The 26,578-nt window shown below is 43.6% G+C and overlaps 1 protein-coding gene across 2 annotated transcripts in view; it reads left to right on the top strand.

Annotated features, from left to right (window-relative positions):
• The window catches only part of klf8 (Kruppel like factor 8), a 72,013-nt gene that overhangs the window by 10,030 nt on the left and 35,405 nt on the right, over nucleotides 1–26,578 (top strand). Inside the window, exon 1 of one of the 2 annotated variants that reach the window (XM_069669518.1) lies at nucleotides 23,668–23,742. The exons of the other annotated variant lie outside the window; for it this stretch is intronic. Within the exon in view, the coding sequence (XP_069525619.1) occupies nucleotides 23,689–23,742 (54 nt within the window). The 5' untranslated portion in view covers nucleotides 23,668–23,688. Of the gene's footprint in view, nucleotides 1–23,667; nucleotides 23,743–26,578 lie in introns of those variants that run through there. 2 annotated transcript variants of the gene reach the window in all.

The raw sequence follows: 26,578 nt of genomic DNA, 5'->3' as shown, positions 1-26,578 counted from the left end.
TTTAACAAACTGTCTAATCTTAACAACACAATGAATACATTAACAGCTTGTAATTTAAAAGTTAACAGATTTGCACTTTTCTTGAACAGCTTGTGAGCTCACTCACTTCTGAAAGCCTTAAGCTAGCAGTGCGTCAGTTTCTGTCTAATAAAACTTTAAAGGCTTTATTTGTTTTTTTAAAACGTCTTTGGTTTCTTTTCTCTCCCTAGTACTCCTCCTCCTCCTCCCTGTTGTCTTATAGTTTCTCAGTCTTGGGTCCTTGTTGTTCTGTCGCAGCATGAGGGCCGTCGCTTTAGTGGTCTAACTTTGGTTGGCTGACCTGCTGGTTCATTCATCGACTAGTTTCAAGAGCATTTTATGGACCGGTTTACTGTCATTAACTGGTTGCTTTATTCAGTTGTTTGATTGCAGACTTGTTAATTGAGCAGCTGTTGGATCATTGGCTTGTTACCAAGTAAACTGATCAATCAAACAAGTTGACTGGTTAACAACTGTGTGTGTAAAAGTGCAATGTAACACAGACGTCCCATGCACGACAAGGTGTAAGGACAACTTATGTTCTCCACTAACGTGTGTTTGACCCTCCATACCAGACTGTTGGTCACAGTGTTTACCAGTGATCATGAGTGTGGATATTTGTCTTCACACCAGTCCTTTGTTGTTGCTGTGTCTTCAAACTATGATTTCTTTTTGATGTGCTTTGATGTGCTTTGATCTGTCTGTGATGATGTTTTCAGACCAAGAGAAAAACTACTTTTGTTTGTTTTTTTCCGTTGGATAAAACAACACAAATATTTGCCCCAGTCAGTCTGGTTGCCCAGCACAAATCTGTCAGTCCGACCACTCCTTCAGATTTCTGCCCACAATTAAAAAAATGACATTAATAGAGCTATAATTTGTCTTTTTTCACTGAGGATATAAATAAAACGTTTTACAGGGCTACATTTTTACAGTTAAGTAACTCTAAAGTCTTACCGTGAGATTTTCTACACATTAATGTCCCAGATTTACTTTGTGTCCTACCGCTAATTTGCAAGTGTCTTCCCCTTTAAACAACAGCATGTTAGCATTGTCATTGTGAGTATGATAGCATGCTTATATTTGTATTAGCTCCGGCACTCAACCGTCTACAGTCAATTCAGAATGCCGTGGCTAGACTTCTCACCAGATCAAACAAACGGTCCCACATCACTCCCGAACTGAAATCTCTTCACTGGCTCCCCGTTGCTTATAAGAAGTTTAAAATTCTCACCCTCACCTACGGAGCCCTACACGGTCAGGCCCCAGAATATTCATCCACCTGTACTCATCAGCTCGTCCCCTAAGGTCAAACACACATCACCTGCTGTCCATTCCTAGGACACGCCCTAAGACTCGTGGTGATCGTGCTTTTGAGGCCGTAGCTCCAAGCCTGTGGAACGCCCCGCCTACATCGTTACGTTCTGCTGACTCTGTTGAGTCTTTCAAAAACCAGTTTAAAACATCTGTTTGTACAGGCATTCGGGGAACCATGTTTAACCCAGTTTTCATACGTTGAATGCTCTGTACATTTTTGTGCTGCCTGTTTGTACCTTTTTGTACCTTATTGTACCGTGATATTGATTTTTATCATGTGGCTGTGTGAGCCACCTTATTGTTCATGCACTTTGTGACTTCTGTCTGGGAGAAGGGCTATATAAATGAAATGTACTTACTTACACTGCTAAGCCTAAAACAGCCGCACATAGCAGTTAGCTTGACTGAAGATACTTAGCGCTGTTTAATTATCCTTTTGAGTGTTTTAGTGAGCAACACCTCTGTTGTAAAAGAAGATGAAGAAAACATTCAGGCTGTTATTTCAAGATCTGGACCACAGAAACCAGTGTATTATGAGAAACAGTAACTGGTTTAGAGGTGTTGTTGGAATGAACGTGTGTTACAGAGCACCAAAACACGCATCAGACAGAAGAGAAGAGAGAAAGCTTAACTGAAAGTTAAACGTATTTTATGCTGTCCTTTTTATTGGATATTATTTGGTATTTGTTTACAGGGTGTCTGCTAGCTTACTGCCTGCTTTACTGCTAGCTTACAGGCTAGCATGTCTGTCATGTTGGGTGTTGGCCTGTGCCGGGCCTGCTAATGGAGCCAGGCGTGGCTGCTGCTGCTGGAGTTAACATGCAGAGTCTATAGGAGGAAACAATACCAGCTCTAAGAGGAGGAAAGGAGTTTAAGTTTATCTGAAGGTCATGAAGCTGCTGGAGTTTGTCATGTGAGCTGCTGCTTCAGAAAGAGCAGCTTTGTTAGGACTGAGGCTTTTAATACCTCAACTCTCTCCTCTGTCTGTGTCACATCCATTTTCTACGGTATTTCTTCCTCCTATGAGGTTCTCCTTCATCAGCCCTTCTCCTCACACTTTATATGATGGGAAAAATACAGATTTCTGTCATAATTTGGTAACGAATTTATCTCCCACAACAGTGTGTAAGCTACCTCGCCACATGCATATAGCCCTGTTCCTGAGCTGTAGTAAACGTTTAAGTCCATTTTGCTGCGGAGTGTTATTCCTTTTTCCAAACATATTGGCCGCTTGCAGTTTGAGCGTCTCTGCCCATGAAACCACAACAAGGAGAGGAACTTGAAACCCGCGGGTGGACGTGCAGCGTACACGCTTTGTAAATCATTCAGAGCAGGAATGTGTAGAGTGTGAATTCCACTGTTGAAAGAAACGTATCCTGCCAGCATACAGGACTTAAAAAGAACCCCGACAGGTAATTGTTTGTATAAACATACACACACATCCTGAGTCTGGAGATTATATCAGCGGAAGCATGACTTTGACATAATTCTGCAGGGCTGGGATTGTGTATGGGCATGTGTAGTTAAAATATTATAGCATCAATTTCTGGCCGCTCAGTGAGATTACTTCTCTAAGAATAGACGGTAACACAAACCTACATTCTTGACTTGATCAACTTCCTTTTATCTTTGGTTGACATAGAGTGCTAACATATACCTTTGACCTTCTGTAGTCTAACATTTGAAGCTAACTTCAGGCCTCTTGTTTGCGAGTCAGCCCCTTTTTTTAATATTTGCGGGCCAATTTTCTCCATCCTCTAACCATATTCACACAGCGGCCATCTTCCTTGGACATTACACTTATGTTTGGAAGCTCAAACGCTGTTATAATGTTGTTGTGTTCCAGGGCTGAAGACCTGCAATAACAAATCTAGCAAGCTGTTATCAATGAACCGCTCCTTGATTGATCAGCTACTGAAAAGCCAAAGGACATGGAGAATCTGAAAAGACATATTTCAAGATCAAACAATGTTTTCATTAAAATTTAGAAACCGTCAGACAACAGCTAAAGGCCAATCATGACTCTCACAGCTGGAAGTCTCACTAAATCTCTCGCGGTCAAACAAGACTTTAGAGTGAACAAACATGGCGGACTTAGTTTTTGGACTTTTTGCTGAAAATTCAGGAAGAAAAAAAGAACAAACTGTGGATGAAGTGGTGGAGACGGCGTGAACACGGGCTGTACATGTTACGTTTGCTTTTGTCGCCATGGCTGCGGTTGACGTAATATCGCTGTTACCTCACACCACAGGAACATCTGGAGAGATCATCTTTAGAACCATCAATAAATCCGGACTTTGCTCACGTTTGGCTGGAGGGGGGGGACCAAAATCGGCTTGATTATCTCAAAGTGTGGACCCTTCTTTACATAAGAATTCAACCAAATCCTGCTAGCATAACCGTAGTGTGAGCATGGAAGTGGTTGATGTTGTTTGACCGTTAAATATGGCGCAGTGTCCCTCCTGATTTCCAGCATCCATGTCCCACATATTTCTTTCGATAACAGTATTTTAGCTTCCCATCCTGAGCATGACGCCAGAGAAAAATGGACGCCATGTGATTACCATGAGGGCACATGGTAACCTTGGTGATGGAACTCTAACTCTGGTTGGCCAGCTGCCTTACTTCTGACTTTACGCCTAAGCTTGTGAGTGTAAGCCCAAAGTGATTGTTGTCTAACCATTAAAGTAGCTTTGGTTATGAACTAACTATAGTTATTAAGCCTCGGTTGTCAACTTTACACTTTGCACACAGCCGGGGCAACCCAGAAGCTTTGGTACTGGATGTTCAAGGAAGTGTGTGTTCATGTGTGTGTTCTCGTGTGTGTGGGTCAAGGTTCATTATTGGAGGGGTGAGTGTGGCTGAATGTGTGTTCCTGGTGGGAATGTGTGACTGAGAATTATGTGAATGAGTGTGTGTGCTGTGATTGGAGAGTGGCAGGGGGTGGGGCCTGTTGAGCATGTGTGTGTGTGTATGCACTTGTACTCACACACACACACACACACACACATTCCTCTGATTGGGCTCCCGTGAATGTTTGCAGCATGCCAGTGTTCGTGCATGTGTGTGTTTCTCTCCTGTGTGTGTTTGTGCGAGGATATTGGGCATGTCACCTCAGATTAGGCCGTGATGCGGTGGTGGTGGGGTTGATGGTGGTGGTGGTGGTGGTGGAGAGTGACCCCCTACCAACCACGCCACAGTCATTAACGGAGGGGGAAAAGAATCCCGTCGCAATGGCAACCACGGCCGTGCTGCCAAAACGGCCACAATGAAAAGAAAAGGGGGGACGTGGGAGGGGGGAGAGGAGGGGGGAGGGGGGTGTGAAGGAGGAGGAAGGTGGTGGTGGTGGGGGGGTTGTTGGGTGGAGGTTGAGGTGGGGAGGGTGTGTCTGAAAATGTGAAGGATAGAGAGACATGGTGATGATGATGAGGAGAGAGAGATGATGCGATAATCAGGTCACAGTTTCTCAGACACACACACACGCACACACACGCACACACTCACACACACGCACACACACACACACACACACACACACACGCTTGTGCAGGATTTCTTAGTGAAATATCGATCGTTTGTCTTGATGCTGTTTTGGGGCGTGCTGTTGTCACTTGACTGATGCAGAGTGAGATTGAACAGGAAGTGGACACAGGGTAAAAGGTGAAGGAGTTCGGCTAATCATGGTCACATGACCTCAGCAGGTTTCTGTTCACAGTATGAAGGGCAAAATGGCACGAACAAAACCCTCTTTTCCTCTGAGCAGCTGAATAAATGCGAGGTAGCTTTCGCCTCCGCTTACTTGGAAACATTCAGCAGATTTTCTTCGATGGATCGTGTGAACTGGAGTATTTCTGCCCACCAAAATCCAAGAACTCTTCCCCTGCAGACTCCCAGAGACAGACACAGCTCGGGGTGTTTAATTCTGTGACTCACTCATGACAACATTTGTTTAGAGCCCGAAAAGTGAAATCATTACATTTGTCAAGTTAAATCTTCTGTGTTTGTTCAGAAGAAATGACTCTAACTTTTAACATCGCCGCAGAAGACAAACAGAACTTTCCCATTTGCAGCGTTTCTCAAAATCAGAAGGAGTCCTCGTCCATTTTGGAAAATGCACCAGAGAACCACCTCCCTGCATGTTTCAGGACTCTAAATGGATGTGCTTGCTTCCTGTATGCAGAAAAACGAAATCTCCGGCACTCACAGGATCATGTATGACTGGCTTTAATGTGGGTGCTTCCTTTATGCAGACTTTACCGGAACAGAAACATTTGAGGGGCTTTTTGCAATGCATTGAGTGCACCACTCTCAATAGGATGCTCACAGTGTTAGCATCTTGTGTCTTGAGTCTGTGTGAGGTGGGTTTTCAGCCTGGCAGTGACCCTGTGGTCTTCACAAGACAAAAATAGCTTTGACCATGATGGGCGACTACAGGGTCGCTCTCAGGTGCACGATGTTTACTTCAGTTTGGTTTCGGTTTATGACGTTTCTCCCTGCTTCTCCATATCGTCTCTCATGTCTTAGCGAAGATGTGAGAAAGAGAGAGACAGATGCAAGTGAGGGAAACGAGGAGACGAGGTAGCTTAAGATAAGACTTAAGAGTGCTAAAATGATTGTTTTTTTTTTGTATCGGATCTCAATCCCTCTTCAATGTGTCTCTGGTACGTTCACACCTGTACTTAGAGCACTGCACTTGAGATCCAATCACCCAGGATGCAGTAAAATAAAACATGGACGGTATCATGCATCTGCTGACCTGGTCTGAAGCTAGTTTCTTCTCACCTGTGTGAAAGTGACCTCTGAAACTTAGTGACCTTCAACAGTGACACTTCCTGGTTGCCTTTTATGGCTGTATGAACAGACTGGGAGTGCAGACTGCTTACTGTGAAGTTAGCTGGAGGTGGGATACCTTTCAGGGTTTGGACGAGGTCACTTAGTTCCTGTGAGGTGTCACAAAAACATTTTAGCCGATCATTCAGGTGCTTCCAACTCGGTGACAATCATTTGAGCAGTTTCAGCTGTAGGTCGAGAGTTTCATAAAGACGACGTTAGATGCTTTTTCGTGTGTGAGGACGAGGACTGGGCAGAAACAATCTTGATAGAACATATTAACTTATTGCTCAAACAGCCAATACAGCACATGTAGCATTAAAAGGCCTACGTCCCACTGCAAAGCATTTTTAGCTGCTTGTACAGAAAGTGGATGTCATCGATGAAAGCAAATTTCCTCCGAAAATGAGGGAATTGTTGACAAAAATGGCAGCATGATGTCAATTATATGGACGTTAGCAGTGCAGCTAGCAGCCCCTTTGGGCATCCTGTATCCGCTGAAGAGATGTTAAAGAGACGCTGATTTTTCACCCGAATTTTACTTTTATTTGTGTTTTTATTTCTGCCATTTCTGGATAATCTGGCTCCTGATGAAACAATCCTAAGACGTCAGCAGAAGAAGACACTGAAGCTTGCTGAATGTTCCCTTTGCTCTCCTCTGTTCGCACATTTTCTCTGTCTACTGTAAAAGAAGGTAAAAAACAGTGTGCTCAGAAAGCAGCTGTAATATTATGTCACTCGTTTTGTGTAGAAGGGCTAATACCAGCGTCTACGGCTTTCTTTCTGCTCCGTCAGACATGTTTTATGACTGTTTGTCTCACAAAGTAACTCTTGTGAATGTGTTAGTGTGTTTGTGTGTGTCTGTCTGCACACACTCGCTCGTGTTTGAGGTAAGCTTTGACCTTTAAGTGCTCCGAGTTCAGTGTGAGCTTTAGAGAAGTGCTCTAACCACAACTGTGCAGTTCAGGCACGTGTGTGTGTATGAGTTGGGGGTGAGATGTATTTAACTTAGTGCAGAGTACACTAACTTTGTCTTGTGTGTGTGTTTGTGTGGATAAGAGGGCGTGTAAGGAAGAGGTGGCCGGCTTTGCGTCAGTGGGGTGTGGTGTGATAACAGCCAGGCTGTCTCTCTCTCTCTCTCTCTCTCTTTCTAGGTCTTTCTCTCTTCAAGCCAGATGGAGACACACCCAGTTCTTTGCTGCACTTCTCTGCAGATATACAGTGTGTGTGTGTGTGTGTGTGTGTGTGTGTGTGTGTTTCTTTAAAGATCTTAGGACAATAGCATGTTCCTTTGGTTTGGTTTACATTAGTATAAATATATGACTGTAAACACGTCACAGAGGAGGTCTGAAGTAACTAAACTGTAGTTACAAACCCTCCCAGAGAGACGGGTCATGTTTGGCTGGATGCCAGCTAGAAGCATCTGTCAGCCATAAAAGAGCCAATCAGCAGCAACATGAGTCAACTAACAGAGCTCCAGGAGAGGCCAAATAATCCGAGTCTAAACAGAAAAAGCACAAAAATCCAGTTTCAACATGGGAAGAGTCTGGAAAATCACGGTAACATCTGGAACACAAACATCAGCAAAGAGCAGCAGTGGTCGGAGGCTGAGACTAAACATCATGGACTAATAACAAACAGGTATCAAACTAGGACATTATGTTGTTGTTCACTCAAAAATAAATGCGTAAATAAGACACGTGCTTCATGCAGAGCATCCTTACATGACCCGTCAGTGCTGCACTGTTTGCATTACTGCTGTTGTTTTAACACCTGCCGCTGTGCAGGGTGTTGTTTCATGCAATATTTGACCCTGACAGTGAACCAGTGTTACAGGATTCCCACCTCGTCTCCCTGCAGCATTTTTCTCACAGACGTCGCAGAAAAGATGTTAAAGATGTCAGAGCCGAGAGTCGAACACGAACACCTGAGCTGATTGAGAGGAGGCTGAGTGGAAACTGATGCTGTGATTGTGTTCGATGATTTCTTATCTCAGATGGTGATCCTGATGGTTTGTTTGGGCGTCTGCAGTGAGAGCGCAGTGATTTATATCAGCATAATGAAGACAGAATCATCTGGAGCCTTAGATATCATAAAATGTCGTTCAGTTGTAAGATTTTAACAAATGCTTGATTACAATTTAAATACATGAAAAATGACGTTTCCATAACTGCTTTTTCCATCTTTGCTCTGATACCGCTTCTATACGTGCAGTTTTAAATAGATGTTTGTCTTCGCATAATGTAAATTTACAGATTCTACTTAAAAATGTTTTGTAGTAAGTCTGTAGTCCTAGTAGTATTGACCAATCACGTATCAGCAGGCTGCGACGTATGCAGAAAAAACTGTCCGTGTGGAGAGCACAAGCAGGCGGAACGTAATCCACCGTAACATCCCGACTCCCGTCAGCGTCATCTGTTTCCATTTGGGCTTCATCCCGCTGCAGTCAGCCAGAGTGCAGCCTCTGTGTAACTTCCTGTTTACAGTGAAGCTGAGACTCAGCACAGACAGATGAACGGGCGCTCCTCCGGGGGATGGGACGGACCGAGAGATGACAGCGTTTATTTAGCAGACACATCTGGAGGGAGAATTTACCTTTGGTCTGAACACACGGTCGCTTCTTGGTTGCGCACGGAAAAGGAAGCCTTGGCTGGAAGTTCTGGCAAAACCTGAAATGTTCACCGCTGCTCTCAGGGGATATATCGTCGTCAGATTGTGGTTGATGGCTTCTGGAGATTGGTCTTTGTAGAACTTCTCAGGGACGGCACAAAAACACTGTAATGCACATTAACAAAAGGTCCGTATTGCGATAACGAGTGTTACAGAAGAGTTGACATGAAGTTGTTAATAACAACCCTAAATAATCCACTACGCCAAATCAATTATATGAAAAATCTAAATTGATATTGTTTTTAAAAATGAATCACAGTATTACAGTGCATCGATATTTTCCTCCATCTTAATGTGCAAGTGAGCAAAAACACCAAACCGGGCATTCAAACAGTGGATCTGTTGTTCTACAAAAACAGGAAAGAGCTGAAGGCTTTTATTTTGAAAGGAGCCATACAAAACGAAAAGAAAGAAAACGCTGCCAAAGAGAAATTAAAAGAAAAAGTTTGAGCAGTAATTCATCAGAATCAATGAAAGAGTTTAAATCATGCTGTCCGACGTCCTTTCACACCACTTCTATTTACCCACAATGCCTGGCTTCCTCTCTCTCTCTCTGCATGTAACTTTTCCTCATGTCCTCTGGGAGACAGCCAATACTGTGCAACAGCAGTGACCTTTGACCCCGTGGCTGTAAACACCTCTGGTTGACATTGTTGACTCGTCCCTCCTGTTGTTGTCAGAGCGGACGGACGGCCGTCAGCTGCTGTTTTGACTTTCTCTGCACTTCGATCCGAGCTGGAGGTTAGATAAGGTGTGTGTGTCAGTGTGTGCGTGCATATAATCATAATTTAGGTTGAGTATAAAGACACTGCTTCTCTCTGTAGATTTACCTTGAATAAACTTCTAAACATCGTTATGACTGTCAAGCTAAAACACGGCTGCTGTTTTTGTAGCCTCTGGAAAGCTGGACTGTTGGAGTTGATGGCTTTTATTTTGAAGGCAAAATTAAATGTAGATGTTTTGCTGTTAACATTTCAGTAAAAAGTGAATAAACACACAGAGCAGATCAATGTAAAGGTGACACTGATGTTTATTAGCCTCTAATCACACTGCACATTGAGCGTTTTATTGTAAATCCTACTTGTGCTTTCATTTCTGTAAATCGACACTTCAACTCTCTATTCCAATGTGGGAGAGACAAAGCTTAAATATGAACTAGTCCACAGTGCTGCTCTTCTGACTTCCTTTGTAACAGTCTGGTAGAAACATGGTGATCATGCAAATGATGAGGTTGGTTTTCACGTTGAAGCGGTTGCAGACAGGATGCCGCACTGACCAGAACCGACTCAGTAAACTGCTCCTCTTTAGTTCCCACAAATGTTTGAACTGATGTTAAATCTGATATAAAAGAACCGTGATGAGAAAAAGTTTGCTTGGAGTTGTAGTTTCACTTTTTGGTGCAGCCAAATGACACAAGTGCATATTGCGACAGCCCTCTCGGCTTCCTGTGTGGGGCTGCTTTCTTTTGTTAGGAGAGAACCAGGAAGTGCAATCATCTGATCATTGCACCTGTGTCTGCTGCTCCTCAGCTATATAAGCTGCTGGATTCAGCCAGTCGCTCTCTCTCTTCCTGGGCACATGGTTTGTTTTTTGGGTTAGACTGTTTCCTTATTTAGCTTCCTTGGTTTCTCACACGACATGTACACTCATTCAACACACTGGACATTACTGATGTTTCTGATAAACACTTTTAACATTGGTAGTGTTCGAGTTATCTGTGGTTAAATAAATCTTTGGTTAAATGTAGGGCTGTCAAAGTTATCGCGTTAATAATTGTTCTCCTGGTCTTGAAGACCTAACCTGACCGGATCTCACGTACGCTCAGTACGTCTCATCTGTTCGTGGGGTTCAAAGGGTTCACGTGTCTCGTTTCTCCCCGCTCTGCGCACAGCTCCAGAGGGAGGCCCCTTATGTGGAGGACGCTGGCCCTTTAAGAGGCGGTGGTCTCTGCTCAGCTGAAGGAGGGTGGAGGCTGAGAAACTGTCAGGGAGTGGCTGCGGACGGAGATAAGTTTGTCCTCTCTGTTGCAGTGCAAAGGAGAAGTAGACGTGCTGTTAGGAGCACGTGATGTGAAGTAAAAGCATCACGTGATCACGTCTTTCCCGCTCTGTGTCTGTTTACTTTTTACTTAATGTTAGATAGTTCTTATTTCTATGAATAGATAAAAAGTAGCACACATGATGAAGACAAGCAGTGGTGTAAGTTAAAGAAGAAGGAGGGATAATACATGTGTTTAAGGTCATAACTTACTTAATCTAAACTTGGTTTCACGATATTATATTTACATGTTATCCCATGTTCGGCCCATCCAGTCGAGGCAGATGGCTGTTCAACATGAGTCTGGTTCTGCTCGAGGTTTCTGCCTGTTAAAAGGAAGTTTTTCTGCCAATGTGCCGAATTGCTAAGTGCTACTCATGGTGGATTCATGTTGGGCCTCTCTTTGAATAACTTAACAAAGAGTCGGTCTAGACCTGCTCTTTCTGTAAAGTGTCTCGAGATAACCCTGGTTATGATTTGGCGCTATACAAATAAAATTTGATTGATTGATTGATTGATTGACATGTTTATTATTGTTTTCATTCACCTGAACCTGACTTTTTCTGCTCCAAGCGCATTGACATTAAGTGAGAGGCGTGAGGCTTACAAAGGAGTAAACAAGACAGAAATGGGCTTTAAAAATGGCGTCTTTACGGTTTGGTTTTACACATTGGACTGACTCCTGTGTCGAGTAGGGGTGCAGCGATGAGCCGGCATTGTCGGCAAAAATCGATGACAAAATTAGTTGCCAAACAAATTGAATTGTCGATAACTGTTATGTCATCGCAGACTTAACATCGTCATCCTCACTATCTCTGCTGAGAGCGGCTCATGCAAAACAGCGACCGTGAAGCGACAGGTATACAAAACATAGCAAAACGTTGGCGTCAGATGCAACACCATCACGTCTGGGAGCATTTCTGTAAAGCCGAGCTTGCTTATCACGGGTGCAAGTCGGTAACGTGCGAGCGTTTGAAGAGGAGGACCGTTGGAGTCGTGTTCTTGATTTTATGTGGTCGTAGGTTTTAAACGGACAAAAACTTGATATAACCACCTCACTGCCTTCACGCCCTTTAGGACTCAGTGCAACCATATTTGTTCTTCTGGTCGTTTCACTCCCTCCTCGCAGGACGTGTAGAGATGACACTGCTTGGTACAGGGAGCCCCAGGCCACAGCAAGATGGCGGCCAGTTGCATGAAGCATACACACACGTTACTGTACATACACGTCTGTCTTCGGTTTCGAGGATGGCTATTGCAAAATACAGCGGGTAAAATTTTCTCAAATTTTTCTCTCTAGCTTCTAACTAGCCTCCACCCAACACCAAACTGCCTGTCTCATCTCTGTCAGTTATTAACCAAGCCCTACCCACAGACACACACACATACACACACACACACACACACACACACTGAGCGAGAGAGAGAGAGAGAGAAAGAGAGAGAGAGAGAGAGAGAGAGAAAGAGCAACAGAAAGCGAGGGAGATGAGGAGGAGGAAGAAAAATGAGAGGGAACAGAGCGGGAGGGGTGAGTGTTCATGCATGTGTGAATTACATATTAAGGAAGTGCAGGCCAAAAGCTTCTGACCCTAAAGACTTACACATCATAAGAATGTACACACACACACACAAACACACACACACACACACACACACACACACACACACACACAAACACACACACACACTGGCTTTAAGTTCCCTCCCTCAGAGGGGGTCCTCCTGCTTCTCGGGGCTGAGGCTGCAAGAGGAGGGGTGTGTGTGTGTGTGTGTGTGTGTGTGTGTGTGTGTGTGTGTGTTCAAGACTCCAGTTACATGAGTTGTGCAATGTTTGGACCCTCGACTGGAAGCCAATGAGAACTGACCTCGCTGCCCTCTCCCAACTTATCTGCTCCACCTTCTCCTCTCCGCTCTGACATTTCACTTCCCTCAGTGTTTCACTGAAGTCAAAGTTAAAGTGAGTAACATTACTTACGGGTAAAACTGTCAGAACTCTCAGGTAGAGGACGGCAGATAAACGCAGCCAATGGGCAGCTTGACCACACAGTGAGGTGTCACAAATATTAAAGGAGCAATCTGCCCCTGGAAAAACTTACCGTCAGTCAAAGCTGTTGTTCTCTGTAATCGATAGAAACAATAATATTTGCAATTGGCGCCATAGCTGTGGAGAAAGTCGTACAAACAGCTTGTGGTTCTACATTCCTACAACACCCAGCATGCAATGCACCCCTCCCTCTGAAAGGAACGGCCCAGCGAGAGACGCTGGAGTGAAATACTACTGTTTACGCTGCAGGCGACGGCTGAGAGCGACGGCTGCGAGCGACGGCTGAGAGCGACGGCTGCGAGCGGTACAGAAAGATGACGAGAACATACCGTCTAAAAGATCGTCTAAAAATCTTCTGGTCTGCAGTCGACATTTCAAACCCGACGAATTTGAACGCGACATGACATCGGAGGTGGGCGTCCTAGATTGAGGAAGTGTAGTTTAGCGAGCTCCCTGGCCTCCGCCGGATGACCCGTTTTACGTAGTCTGGCGGAGGTTTTCGAGGGCCAACTGGAGAAGCGGATAGCGTCCTCCAAAGTTACAAATTGCTTTTTCTTCTACCATAATGGCATTAGCTCCCCAAATAGCATGATAGGACTGAGGTTGAAAATCGGCGAACTGGCCCTTTAAGGAGGTTTGATGTTAGAACTATAGAACTATAGAAAAAGCAGCCACAACATGCAACCAAGAGCTAAACACATAACTCCATCATGTCAAATGATCATTCTAACCAGTGTTTGCCTACCTTAAAGGAACAACAGTAAATATTGTTACTCTAAGTTCTATCGATCTGTTTTATTTGTTTTCCATGCAGAAATGAACCCACTGAAAGGGCAGAACTGAAATTATTTCTTGCAGCTATTTTATCGAGTAGCCCAGTGGGCAATCATCCATCATGGCTCATTTCGGTGTGTCTTTGGGAGCTTGGTGGATAGGGCGTCTCTGTGCAGCGTCTCTGTTCTGGATGTCTGACTTGACGCTGGAGGACGGGGAGCAGCTCGTTCTTCCTCTCGGCCTTCACACACTCATCATGCTGCACTTTGTGCTGTTTGTTCAGCTGTCGTGTTGCTTTGTGGTGCAGACGCAGGTTTCATGACCTCTTTGCTGATTATTGTTTCTTCTTAACATCACTTAAACCTGAAAAACCTCCAAACAAGCGATGACGAGCCGTTTCGGGGGACCAGCTCTTCGTCTTCTGTTCCACTCATTTGATTTTAGTGTCTCCGACCGTCTCTGTTGTTTACTCTTCCACTCTAAACTGCTGCTGCAAATGTGGAGCATTTTAAACGCCAATATCATGTCAATTATGTTTATTTAATCGTGAGAAGACTAAATCGTTATCAGGATTAATATTCGATTAATTTTGCCGCCCTAACTCTGCGGTTTGTGTCTTCCAATGACAGAGAGCCAGTATCCCGCAGTAGTCTCATTCTTCCTGCTTCTACGTCTTTTTGGGTTCATCCACTTTTGTCTTCTTAAAGTCTCAGTTATTTCTGGCTGGTTGTTTATAGAAACTTGCTTTGGGGTTCTTTACCTTACAGGTGTTGCATCACACCACAAAACAGCAGCACAAAAGTGACGGGGAGCAGGGCACCCATCCTCCTGACCTGCACTTGAACCAGTCTCGTCTGTAACGGCTGCTCTGTGTTCGGTGTACTTTTATTTTCCCTGTGATAACAGGCCAAATATAAACAATGTGATGTCATATCCAAATATCACTGGCATCCCCAGGAGAGCTGCCTTTAGTCCATGTGGTTGCTGCCATGCCTCCTTTGTTTTAAATGTAAATACAGCGACTGCAGTGTGATTATGAAGGCTAATGCACTCTGTCTAATAGCAGCAGGTCATTAAGAGGTGCTTTTGATGTATATTATTTGTGGTATTAATGTGTGCTTAAAGAGAATCTCGCTGAAGCCTGTTAAGGCTGAACAAAGGCCACACGACTGACTTTCTGCTAACGCTCCCATTACTGGTCGGCCTGGGACTCCTGCAGCACCGTCTCTTTCCTCTTTATTTCTCCCCTTCTTATGAAATGTCTCCACATAATAATAAAGATGCCATAAAATCTATAAAGATGCATAACCTCCCGTTATAACTGCCCCTGATCTTTCACTGCTTTTGCATTCAGCGGCAGACAAATTGCTGTTTAATATCCGAATGTTATCGACGGCGTGTCGGGAGGATGTAAGACGGCACTATGAACTGAAGTTGAACCCACAGCAGTGCGAGCACGCAGACATGAGGGAGAAAACCTGTGAATCTCCTTTTATTTCGGTTATTTCTCCTCCTCTCATCACGCTGGTTGTAATCGTAGTTACATCAAATGACAGTGAAGCCAAACTGAAGCTTCTGCTGCTGCTGCAGAGCGTTAAATACCAAATATATAAAAGGAAACTCCAACAGGGAAGGAAACAGACAGAAAACTGCAGCCAAACGGAGGCAAATTATCTTCATCTGCACTTCAGATGAAAAGGACTCAATGTTTCGTGTGTGTGCGTGTGTGTGTGTGTGTGTGTGTGTGTGTGTGTGTGTGTGTTTGTGTGTTTGATAGGCTTTTTTGGAACTGCTTGGGGAAATTGCTGCGTGTGCGTTCATGGGTGTGGGCATAACCAGACGTGAACGTGCACATGTACATATGTGTGTGTGGACCCTGTGAGGACATGAAGAGAGTGCGGCTGACTGGGGCGATCCCCCTACCCCCACCCAAAACACACACATACACGCACACACACACACACACACACACACACACACACACACACACACACACACACACACACTGAGGGCCGGGGGGTTTGGAGAGAGGCAGCAGTGACAGGGAGGAGAGCGCTGACCCAGATAGTGGCTGTCCCACCCTCTCTCTCTCACACACACTGTAAAAAATAAGATCTGCAAGTATTTTTCTGTCACACGAGTCATCATGGAATAATTGATCTAAATATGATCTTAAATCTTAAAGTGCTGGTATAAGTGTGGACGGAGAGAGTGGAGATTTAGCAAAACACGAAGCAACCTTTAACTTTATGTCTCATTTTAAATGTCACCGTATTTCACACAGTAAAGTAGTTTTCACTTACCTGCATACGTGCGGTATGTGGTTCTGCCACAGCACCGTCACAAAGCTCCGCCGTCATGCAGCCTTTGCCATTTTACACTGGACCGAGCAACGCCGGCGTTAAGCCGCTCCCGTGTGTGTTTTTACATTGCATTCCAGCGTTGCAGAAGCAAAACGTGCGCGAGGTGTAAACAAAAACACTCACATACACACCAATGCCTGTATATATAGATGGGCGACGCGTCTCCATCTGCTCCCATTGTACGAAAGCGATGCCAAGATAGCCACCGTGATAGGCGCTGCCATCTTGCGATGGTGACGTCATTTGGAGACAGAGTCTGCGCAGTAGAGATCGGCGGGTGGCGTAGCCACTCCCGCTAACCAAAACACACACACTTAACATACTGAATAAAACAGCAAAGATTCTGCAGGTCTGCATGTTTAACAGCTTCTTGTGTTGGTCTGAGGTTAACGTTCACAGGTACGGAAACTTGTTAGTACGTTTCCTCTCACTGATCATTCTCCACTCTGCTAATCCAGAACTGATCGGCTGCAGGAGCTGGATTTGTCAACAGAGCTGTCAATCATCATTTTGACAGCATCAAATAACTAATTAAAAATGAACTTGTCAGAAAAATGAACACTTGGACATAAATCAGCAGGATAAGAACTAACTATAATGACAGAAACCATGTTGGAGAAAAATGTATTTAGATTTTATAGTTTGACTCATGTCCCATCTGTTAACATGGAGGAGGCGGGCTTTATGATTTATACTCCAGCCAGTCAGCAGGGGGCGATAGAGAGGGATTGGCTTCACTTTTAGAGAGCTGTCATGTTGGCCATCTATATATACAGTCTTTGGTACACACACACGGCGCTGTTCAGCCCTGGCGGTTCTGCTGTTTACACAGACGCTGTTGCACCGCTAGCCCCTTTTAAACTGCCGGTTCAAGGCGGGATTATTACGCCTCTGTTACGTTCCGTCTTCTATGTAGAACGCACGGAGGCGGAATGGTGGGGCGCAGTCTTTCTGCCTCGGAGGTAGTAACAGAGGCAAAACAGTGTCTGTGTAAACTGCGGAGCCGGCAGGGCAGAACAGCGCCGTGTGTGTGTATTTGTAGCAAGGCTGCGTGAGGACGGAGCTTCGTTACTGCGCTGAGGCGGAACCGTAGCGTAAGAAAGGCCTACTACCGCCGATGCCGGCTCAGAGGTGGAACAACTTCGCCCCGCCATTCATCCTCCGTGCGTTCTACATAAAAGACGGAACGTAACAGAGGTGTAATAATCCCGTCTTGAACTGGCAGTGCGAAAGGGGCTTCTGTCAATCAAAAAGTATTCTGTAGACTTCAAATGGATGTCTTGAAATTGCTGGTTCTGTCCAGCCAATAGTCTGGTGATGGAAGCTGCAAATCCTCACAATTGAGATGCATCTAAGCAGCCTATTTTCACCCCTTATGAATGATTGATGACTTTATTAGGTGATCAATTATGGTTTCGCCTCTAGATTACGTGACTTCTCATGTTTGGCTTATCTTAGGTTTATACAATAGAAAGTATAAAAACTGTACAGCACACATCAAGCCTTTATTAACAGAGCCACAAGTGAAAGGAAGAGAGGAGCACACAAAACCTGCAGCTGCTGTTAACCTTCATTTTTATTAGTGTGCTCCTTTATGTCTGAGGAGCAAGGAGAAATATTTAGGAAGCTGACATTTTTTGCAGGAGGTTCTTCCAGCTCCACTCCTGTCAGGTCTCCAACAGTTCTTCGTATTTATGCTTACATCTCTTTTTACTGTCCCATAGTAGAAATAAAGACATTTTAATTCCTCTCTTTAAACTCGTGATCTTACTGTCGTGACAGAGTTTGACTCCCAGACAAAGACTGATAACGTGAATGAAAATCCTTCGTCAGAAACCTTGCGACGTGACTCGTCTCCTCCTCGGCTCCTGCAGCTCAGCAGTAACAGACGGGTTGTTCTGAGCGGGTGTGAATGTGTGGGATCGTCTGAGGATGAAGCCGGAGTGTTCAGTTCACGCTCAGTCAGCCTTCAGCAGATATAAATAGATTTTAAAAAATGCTCAGATTGGCCTGTTTAATGTCCAGAGAAGGATCCCCTAGTGGACGGCTGCAGAACAACTCCAACAAAAACATCCAGTTCTGGAAGTTTGGGCCAAATAGCTGATTTTTAGGTCTGAAACTATGATGATTATTTTGGACTAGTTTGACATTTGTTTAATCCTAATGGCTATTATCTGACAAAAGTTAGAAAACTGATCATCACGATAGTCTAAAGTACAAAGATACTCGGTTAACAAAAGAGAAAAAGCCACCAAATCCTCCCTTTAGAGCTCTAGAACCACCTATTGGTCAGTTTGCTCGATTTACAGAAGTGTTTAAATTCTGCTCGATCGTACGCAAAGTAAGTCGTTCTTTGTGCTGTTGCAAAGATTCTTTTTTATGATGTTTCAAGCAGTAGAAAAGCAATAATTAGTAATTAGTAATAATTTAAATTAGGGTATTTTTTTAGAAATATAGAAATACATTCAGGAGCGAGTGTGTATTACACAGAGGAGTTGAATGCACTTGAGGTTGTATGTAACTGGTCGGGTTATATGTATAATGTTTTTTAAATAATTGGGTCCAATAGCATCTGTTGCTTTCGGATCCTTCCGTCATTATGGACCCGTTAAGGCCTCTTCTACCATGGCATGGAAATGTACGGCTGTCGTGCATCAGTGACAGATTTCTTGAGTCATTTCTGTCAAACTACGTTTGTTACTTACAGAAGCCCTGAGCGGACATGCATCCATACATTGTGTTTTCTGTTTTCCCGTGATAACGAGATCTCGACTAATCTCTTTTGTTAGATAACAAAGCTGGTTTTCTTGTGATAACAGGACAATTTTCTGCCAATCTAGAAAACAGAACAACAGGCTGGTCACTGTCATATCGCAGAGCAGGACACGCCACGCTGCCATCGGCCACACTAATGAGGTTAAGCCTGTTTGTTTGTTTTGTGCTTTTGCCGCTCTGGAGATACGAGTTATGATCATGTGACGTTACGATGGTGCAGCTTTGTTATCTCAAGATAACGAGATAAATAAATCGAGATCTTCAGAACACAAGTAAAATGTTTCGTTATCACGGAAAAACGGTGCAAAAAAATGTATGGATGCTTGTCCGCTTAGGGCTTCCATAGTTTCTGATAATAATTACATTATAACTACAATTGTTTTGTAATGTGTACAACAATACTTTGATATTTTCTGAGATGTTGTTGTACCCTGAAATCTGTACCTACCCGTACTTTACACCTTCTGTTTGTCACGTCTCTCCCTCATGTTGGTGTTCAGCTCTTATCGTGGAGGCTAAATGTGGGTTGGGTCATATTTAAAGTTTTCTCAGATCAGCAGTGACAAAGTCCTATCTTTGTTCGTCTTTCTGCACTCCTCTCAGCCCCCATACTGACTTCCTGTGGTGGGATCAGAGGCTGACATGGTCACACCCACCCCACCCTCTTTATTCCTGGAACTCAGTGGGACCCCTCCTCTTGGGGGAGGCACACACACACACACACACACACACACACACATATATAGTCTTGTCACTCCTAATTTACACACACGTAACATGCGTACTCGCACAGCCTCTCGCTATCACTCCTTGTTAGTGCTGCTCTCTCCACACACACACACACACACACACACACACGCCTGACCCCCTCACTGTACTCCTTCCCCTTCACTGCCTCGTCCGCCAGCAGATGTGGATCAACTGGGATTTGCAAAAGATTCCCAGTGTTTGCCTCAGTCTGTTCAGAATTTGTAGATTGGGTGTGGTTTGTATGCAGAGGCAGAACTACAGAAAGTTCAGACGATTTAAAAATTCAATTTACCGTGTATTTTTTCTGTGATTTACTGCTTACGTGGCTCCGTCTGAACTCCACCTAGAAAGAGCTCCAGATTAGGAAAGAAACGCTGAGGAATTATTTGCAAATCCTGTTCAATCCAGGTCTGGCTGCAGCACTTTACCATTTCAGTCCAAGATTTTGGGCTGAAGATACTAAAGCTAACTGCTAACAAACTAGCCAGTTGGGACATCTTCTGCATTTGTTACAATAGAAATCAGAGCTTCTGTCTTCTTCTTCCTTGTGTGACGTTGTCCTCATTGTGAGAGGTTAAAAAAGCTCTTTAAGCTAACGAGCTTGCTAACTGTCAGAATCGTAGCCCCTTAGCTTGACCGCTAAAGAGACAACAGGATCCTTAAATGCCTGGTCACCACAGAGAGTAACACCCTAAAATGTATCTGCACATGTTGTAAAAATATGTGGTTCATGAAGTTAGCTTATGTAGTGTACCACTGGAAAAGCGTGTTGGTGCTTGGAAGCTAACCGCTGACAAACTGAAACATCTGAAAACAAGCTATCATTGGGAAGACACAATAGCTCACAGAGTTTCTGTCTATTTCTTCTATCCCTGTCCTCTTGCAGATTGACTATGGGTAGGACTAGCCGCTAACACTTGAGCCAGCTGGGAACATTCTAGCGCTAGTCAGTCCCAATACCACTCAGAGCTTTTCTCTACTTTCACTGTCTTTGCGGTTTCCTCCCTGTGTGGCATTGTTATCAGAATTGTAAGAAGTTATAAAAGCTCTTCAAGCTAACGAGCTTGCTAACTGTCAGATTTGTAGCCCTTAGCTTGATAGCTAAAGGGACAATAGGCTCCTTAAACACCTGGTCACTGCAGAAACTAGCACCATAAACTGTATCTGATAATAGTAGTTAATAAAAGCATAATGAATAAACTACAACACCGTTGAATAGGACTACTTGTACGGCTAGTTAGTGCTTGAAGCTAACCGCTAACACACTAGCCAGTTGGGACGACTTCTGCAATAGTCATATTACAACTCAATGCGTTGATTTTCTCTGCCTGAGATGTTTCTCCTCCCTGTGGAATGTTCTCAGGATTATACTTCAAATCTTTCAAGAAACAGTTTCTTTCATCAAAGATGTTTAAAACTCTTTACGCTAACAAAGTTGCTAACTTTCAGCTGCTAGCTTGATTGCTTAAGTTACAACAAGCTCACAGTTTATTTTAAAGATGTATGGCTGTCTGCTGTCATATCATCTTTTGTGAGGTATTTTAAACTCCAACAGAGATGGTTAAATAAAACTGGATCCAGAAAGTTAATAAACTTTGTTAGCATCTCACATTTAGGCTCTCTGGTTCTCAATTTCATCTGTCATGGCGGCCTTCTATTGGTTTAAAGGTTTCGTTCACTTAAGTTGAGCTTTTTTGCCACAGGTTGTCAGTTGCAACTGACTTTTGAAAGCAGGAAGAAATATTTAAAAATGGTTGAAAACTTCAACAAATAGTTTAAATTGTAGGAGTTTGTTTGATTTAAAGCTGCTGGTGGAGTTTTGGCTTCCGGCTGTGCCGTCTGCAGCCTTCAGCTCTTTCCAGCAGACAAAAACAAATCCTCCCTCCTCAGAACTGTCTCACACTCACCTAAAAATGTCAACAATGGTGCTTTCATGACTAAAAGACTAAAGGCTTTGTATCATGTCTGAATGCCGAGCACCAAACCTGGTTTATTTGGAAATTCTGTTTTTTATCAGCTGAGATCTTGAGATGAGGAAAATGTAGACGACGGAATGCGATTTGAGATTTCATTTAGCACTTTTCCATCGGATAACCAGCAACAGGCAGCAAGATACAGTTTGACTTGTGACTTGTTTACAACGTTGTGTTTTTTCAGTCAGGTTTGGTTCATTGTCCAGGAGTAACCATGGGTTCAACATGAAAGCGATGTTAGAAGTGGCCAATCACAGAGGAGAACAGATGCAAATGGGTTCCTTAGAAGTGGAAACATGCAGGGCTTTAACCAACACCCTCTCACTTTGCTCATATTTTTCCTGCATCCTGTTAAAAGTTTTAATCCAAACTTCACGAACATGTTTCACTCGTTGATATAATTTACATGTAGTTTTATCCGTAACAGCAGGTTTGCATAAGTTTGTAAAACTAAGCTTTTACATTATTTTCTCCCTTTATTAGGAACCGTTTTGTCCTGCAAATATATGTAAAACAACAAATCCCAGCTGCATAAATAGTTGCATCCTTACTTAAAGCTATGGTAGGGACTTTATTATAGATGCATATTTTTTGGGATCGGTTGTAATTCTCTTCACTCCACTGCATCCATTAAGTAATCAAATGCTCTGACCAAAACAACAACAAAACAATGTGTCATCTTTGGTTGTTCCAGGACTGTAATGGATCTGATGGTGTACCTGCTTCTCCACATACCTACTTGTTTACCTGCGTGAACTCACCACGCATGAGCTGAACCTTCCACAATCACTAGCATGAAATGCTGACCAAGGTAGATTGATTTAGTAGCGAATGACAACGACGAGTTGCGCGCCTTTCCCTAGCGCTCTTTAGTCGACTCATCTTGCAAAGGAAGTGATGGACTTTTATGTCTTATGGGAAAGATTATTTTTTGGCCTTGTGTCTTCATTAAACAGGACAGTGAAGATGGACAGAAAAAGTTGGGAGGAGAGAGCGGGGTTAGACATGCATCACAGGGCCAACGAGCCGTAGTTGAACCCGCGGCCGATGTGTCGAGGACCCCGCTTCTGTACACGGGGTGCATGCTCCACCAGCTGAGCTAAACCAGCGCCCCACTGGAGTTTCCTTCTCATTATTTCCGGTTTCACACAACATATTCTTGTTGGTCCCTCCAAAGTTTGCTCCTCGAGCTTTAAGAGTTTAACATATCTTGGAGCTGCAGCACACTGGGGTCCATTTCCTGTTTAGAAACTGGATTCTTTATGTGTCCAAACTCGGTCACTACTCACTATCCCACTATAGTGTGAGTTTGCCTCTTTGTAGTGCTGTTCGAGAGTTTCTTATTATGACACATTATATAGTAGATTACAAGATCCCACAATACATTAAGAAATGTACGGAACATGCTTTGCGCTATCAGAAAAAACACAGTGACAACTTAATTAACGCCACTGAGAAAGTAAGCTGAGTAGTGTCCAAGTGTTGTAATATATGTGATATAAAACTGTAAAGTGAAAAGCGAGTGGGAATTTGTCAAATGTTGAGGACACGACCTCTCTCTTACTTTATCAGACGGTTTCTTTCTGTGCGATTGTTGGACGTCGGTTGAAAATGGCAGCTCTGGGAAATCAGGCTGTATCGTCGTGCTTTAGCTGCTTTTAATCTGAAAGGGTAACGGTTTGAGAAATGTTCAGCAACATAAAAAGTCCACAGACTCTCAGAATTAAAAGACAGGAAGTAAATTGTCCTCTCCATATTTTCTGTAAGTTGTTTGTTGTATTTGTGACCCTGGCTGTGTGTGTGTTTGTTGCCGGTTGGGGGGAAGGTGTGACACCAAGCTGCCTTTACCTTTGTTTAGAGACACAGAGGGGGCTCTGTCCCCTCACAATGGGCCTGAGCGTCCACTGTGTGTCCTCTCTGCGTGAGTGTGTGTGAGGGGGGAGGGGTGGTGCATGCAGCCACACCCAGGCTGATTGGCTGAGGCCACACCTCGCTGTGGAATCCTCTGGAGCTGGGTCACATGTCAGGCTGTAACACCACTGCTCCCAGTCTGTGTCTGCACTAACCGGGAGAAGAGAAACATTCTAAAACATGTGTTAGTATCAGTGAAGGAAAGTTCAGTTATTATGTCACCTTTATGCTGACCTGGATGTGTCTCAGAGGCGTCTCTCAGCACTGGATTCAACATAAAGTAAGAATGAAAATCAGCTCTTAAACAATGTTTTCTTTAACTTATAAACTTTTAATATTAAAAATATTTCTTTCAAAGCTACAACCTGCTCATCCACCAACAGCTGTGAAGCCGCTCCTACTTTACCAACATGTCACACTGCTGCCACAGAACTTCTTCTTTTGTTACTGTAACCTTTATACTTTCACTTTGAGCAGACACAGACAGCCATCACATCCAGTGGTTCCTACGCCCGGTGTCTTCATATTTAACTGTCTAATCTCAGCGCTTTCTACCTAAACACTTGAGACATTAAGCACCTGAGCTCTCAGGACCGGTTAGAGTCGGTTTATAGAATTGATTAGCGGTTAACAGAAATATTTCTTGCAATAAAGGCAGAAAATGCTGCTTTTTCAACCTGTTTAACAAAATATCTTTATTTACTCTCAGGATCTGGACATCTAGAATTTAATTTATGTTAAAGGATTAATCAACTAATATTCTTGCAAATAGCTGGCAGAAGACAATCATCAGTTGCAGCTCCAGGACTCGTACCTGCAGGCTAGTCTACCTTGAATACCTTTTTTCTCTGTCTATGACACCTGTGGTGTTTGCTACCGCTCTAAAGCCATTGTTTGGTAATGCATGTTGCAAATTGACACGACACTTTGCTCTTCGTGTTGTTGCGCTAAACTGCTTCGAACTTCTTACAACTTCTTACAACTACTGCCAATTGTGCTCTTACAGCTGCACAAACAGCAAGTATGTTTAATATAGCCCTTCAATACTTAGATACCTTTTCTCTTCATTACGGAAGCCCTAAGCGGACATGCATCCATACATTTTATTTTCTCCCTTTTCACGTGATAACGAGTAATTTCAGTTGTTTTCTGGCGTAAATAAAATGTTGGATGTATGTCCGCTTAGGGCTTCCGTACTTGCTCAACTATATGATGGATGTTGAACTTCGCAGAGACAAGATTTCACCAATACTTTAGTTAAATCTTCAGTAAACTCATTAATCAGTTGGGTGTCACTGGGCTTTATTTGGACTTTAATATTGAGTCCGATTGATAGATGGTGGACTTCACTGGACCTAGAAATCAATGCATTTCCAAGGACACATTGTGGGTTGTACAGCGGCGTCAAAACTTCATACAGGAAGTAGAGATTTAGTTTGTGTATTAATGCGTCTTTAACACTGTGGGAAAGATAGAAAAGGTCTAAAGTTGTTTCACTTTCACTTCCTGTTTAAAGCTTTCACACACAAGATGACATGGTCACACTGAGCCATGCTGCAGCGTCGCTTCTGTCGGTGTCCTTCAGCGTGCACGGGTTCTGCAGACCCAGAAACACACGCACGCTTGTGTTCAGTCATGCCAGGTTCGAATTCACTGTAGACTTTCACCTCGGGTGTGTACGTGCCGATCTGACAGACTTCTACTTAAAACCACGACTTCAAAATTCCACTGACACGTCGGCTGTAACCGCACTCACATCAGCAACAACTGAGCTCAAAGAGGAAGAAAAAGAGAGAGCACAGGAAGGGAAGTCGTCTTTTTTTAACAACTTCCACCAGAGTCGATCAGCAGGGTTCAAACTGTGGGTGACAGGAAATTTAAATCAGTCCGAGAAACTTAGATTAGATGTTATATCTCGCTTCATTTTACTGTTGTTTTTAGTGAATGTGTTCGGAAAGCTTTGAATGAAGTAATTCAGGCAAAGAAACCAAACGTTCTCTGCTCACATGATGAGGATTTGCTGTTTTTCTCTGTTTTATATGCGTGTAATCATCGTGCATTTACTTTTGCAGTTCCTGGGACCAGTGCTGAAATATATTTGCGCGTATCCCTATTGTGTCGTCTCCTTATTAGATTAAAATGATAATTTTGCATCGGGGTCACGACTATCTTTTAACAGTTTAACACATTAGTTTGTTTTGTTTACTTGTAGCCAAAAAAAAGTGTATATTCCTTAAAGGGAAGTAGAAAAGTTTGGTTTCACTTGCGTCGCAGAAACCTGGGGTGTGTGTGAATTTCAAAATAAAAGTTGTCACTAAACATTTAGGTTGAATTATGTTTAGTGGAAGTTTACATCTGTCGACCTCTTAAACACTCAGAAAGAGTAGGACGTGTAAATATCAGAGAAAGGAAGTGGACATGCAGAGAAAATGGAGACAGAGAAGAAGAGAGCGGGTGTGTGCAGCAGAAGTGTGTGTGTTGAGTCCCTTTGCCTCGGCACTCCCCACACCTCTCTCTCTCTCTCTCTCTATCTGTGTGTGTCTCTCGCTCTCTCGGCTTCCAGAAAAGGGTGTGTCCGCCTGCCTGCTGCTGAAAGGGAGGGAGGGGTCAGTTCACGGCTACTCCTCCCTGCTCTCTCTCTCTCTCTGTTATTTCTCTTTCGCTCTCATTCCCTCACTGGCAGCCTCAGGATTAGGCCTTTTGTCTCTCTGCCTCTTCTGTCTCTCTCTTTAGCTTTAATTTCTATCTTTTTGTAACCAGAGTGTGTGTCTCTCTCTCTCTGTGTGTGTGTGTGTGTGTGTGTGTGTTTTAACTCCCCCTTCTGGCTGATTTTTCAGAGGGTTTTTTTAACCAGCTTTCAGAGCAGAGGTAATGCTTGTTGTCATGTGTTTTTTCCCTCCAAACTCTACCCTGCCATTTCCTGTCTTGCTTCCTCTCCTACCTGTCTTCCTCCCCCCTTTTCCTCCCCTCCTGTTTTTACATTTGCCTTCTTCTTCTGCTTCCTTCTTTATCTCCCCCCATTCCTCCTTCAAATCCTCTCACAAATCCCCTCTTTTCACCCTTTTCTCCTGGCCTGGAAGTTTCTTTTTTCTACATTGTTTCACCCTTCCTTCCCC

This window comes from Semicossyphus pulcher, unplaced genomic scaffold, assembly GCF_022749685.1.
Source record: "Semicossyphus pulcher isolate SPU_LCO1_2020_fin unplaced genomic scaffold, fSemPul1.0.p SCAF_10, whole genome shotgun sequence".
In the NCBI taxonomy this organism is placed as follows: Eukaryota; Metazoa; Chordata; class Actinopteri; order Labriformes; family Labridae; genus Semicossyphus; species Semicossyphus pulcher.
Note: the sequence above shows the minus strand (reverse complement) of the source record. Positions and strands in the feature narration are given on the sequence as shown.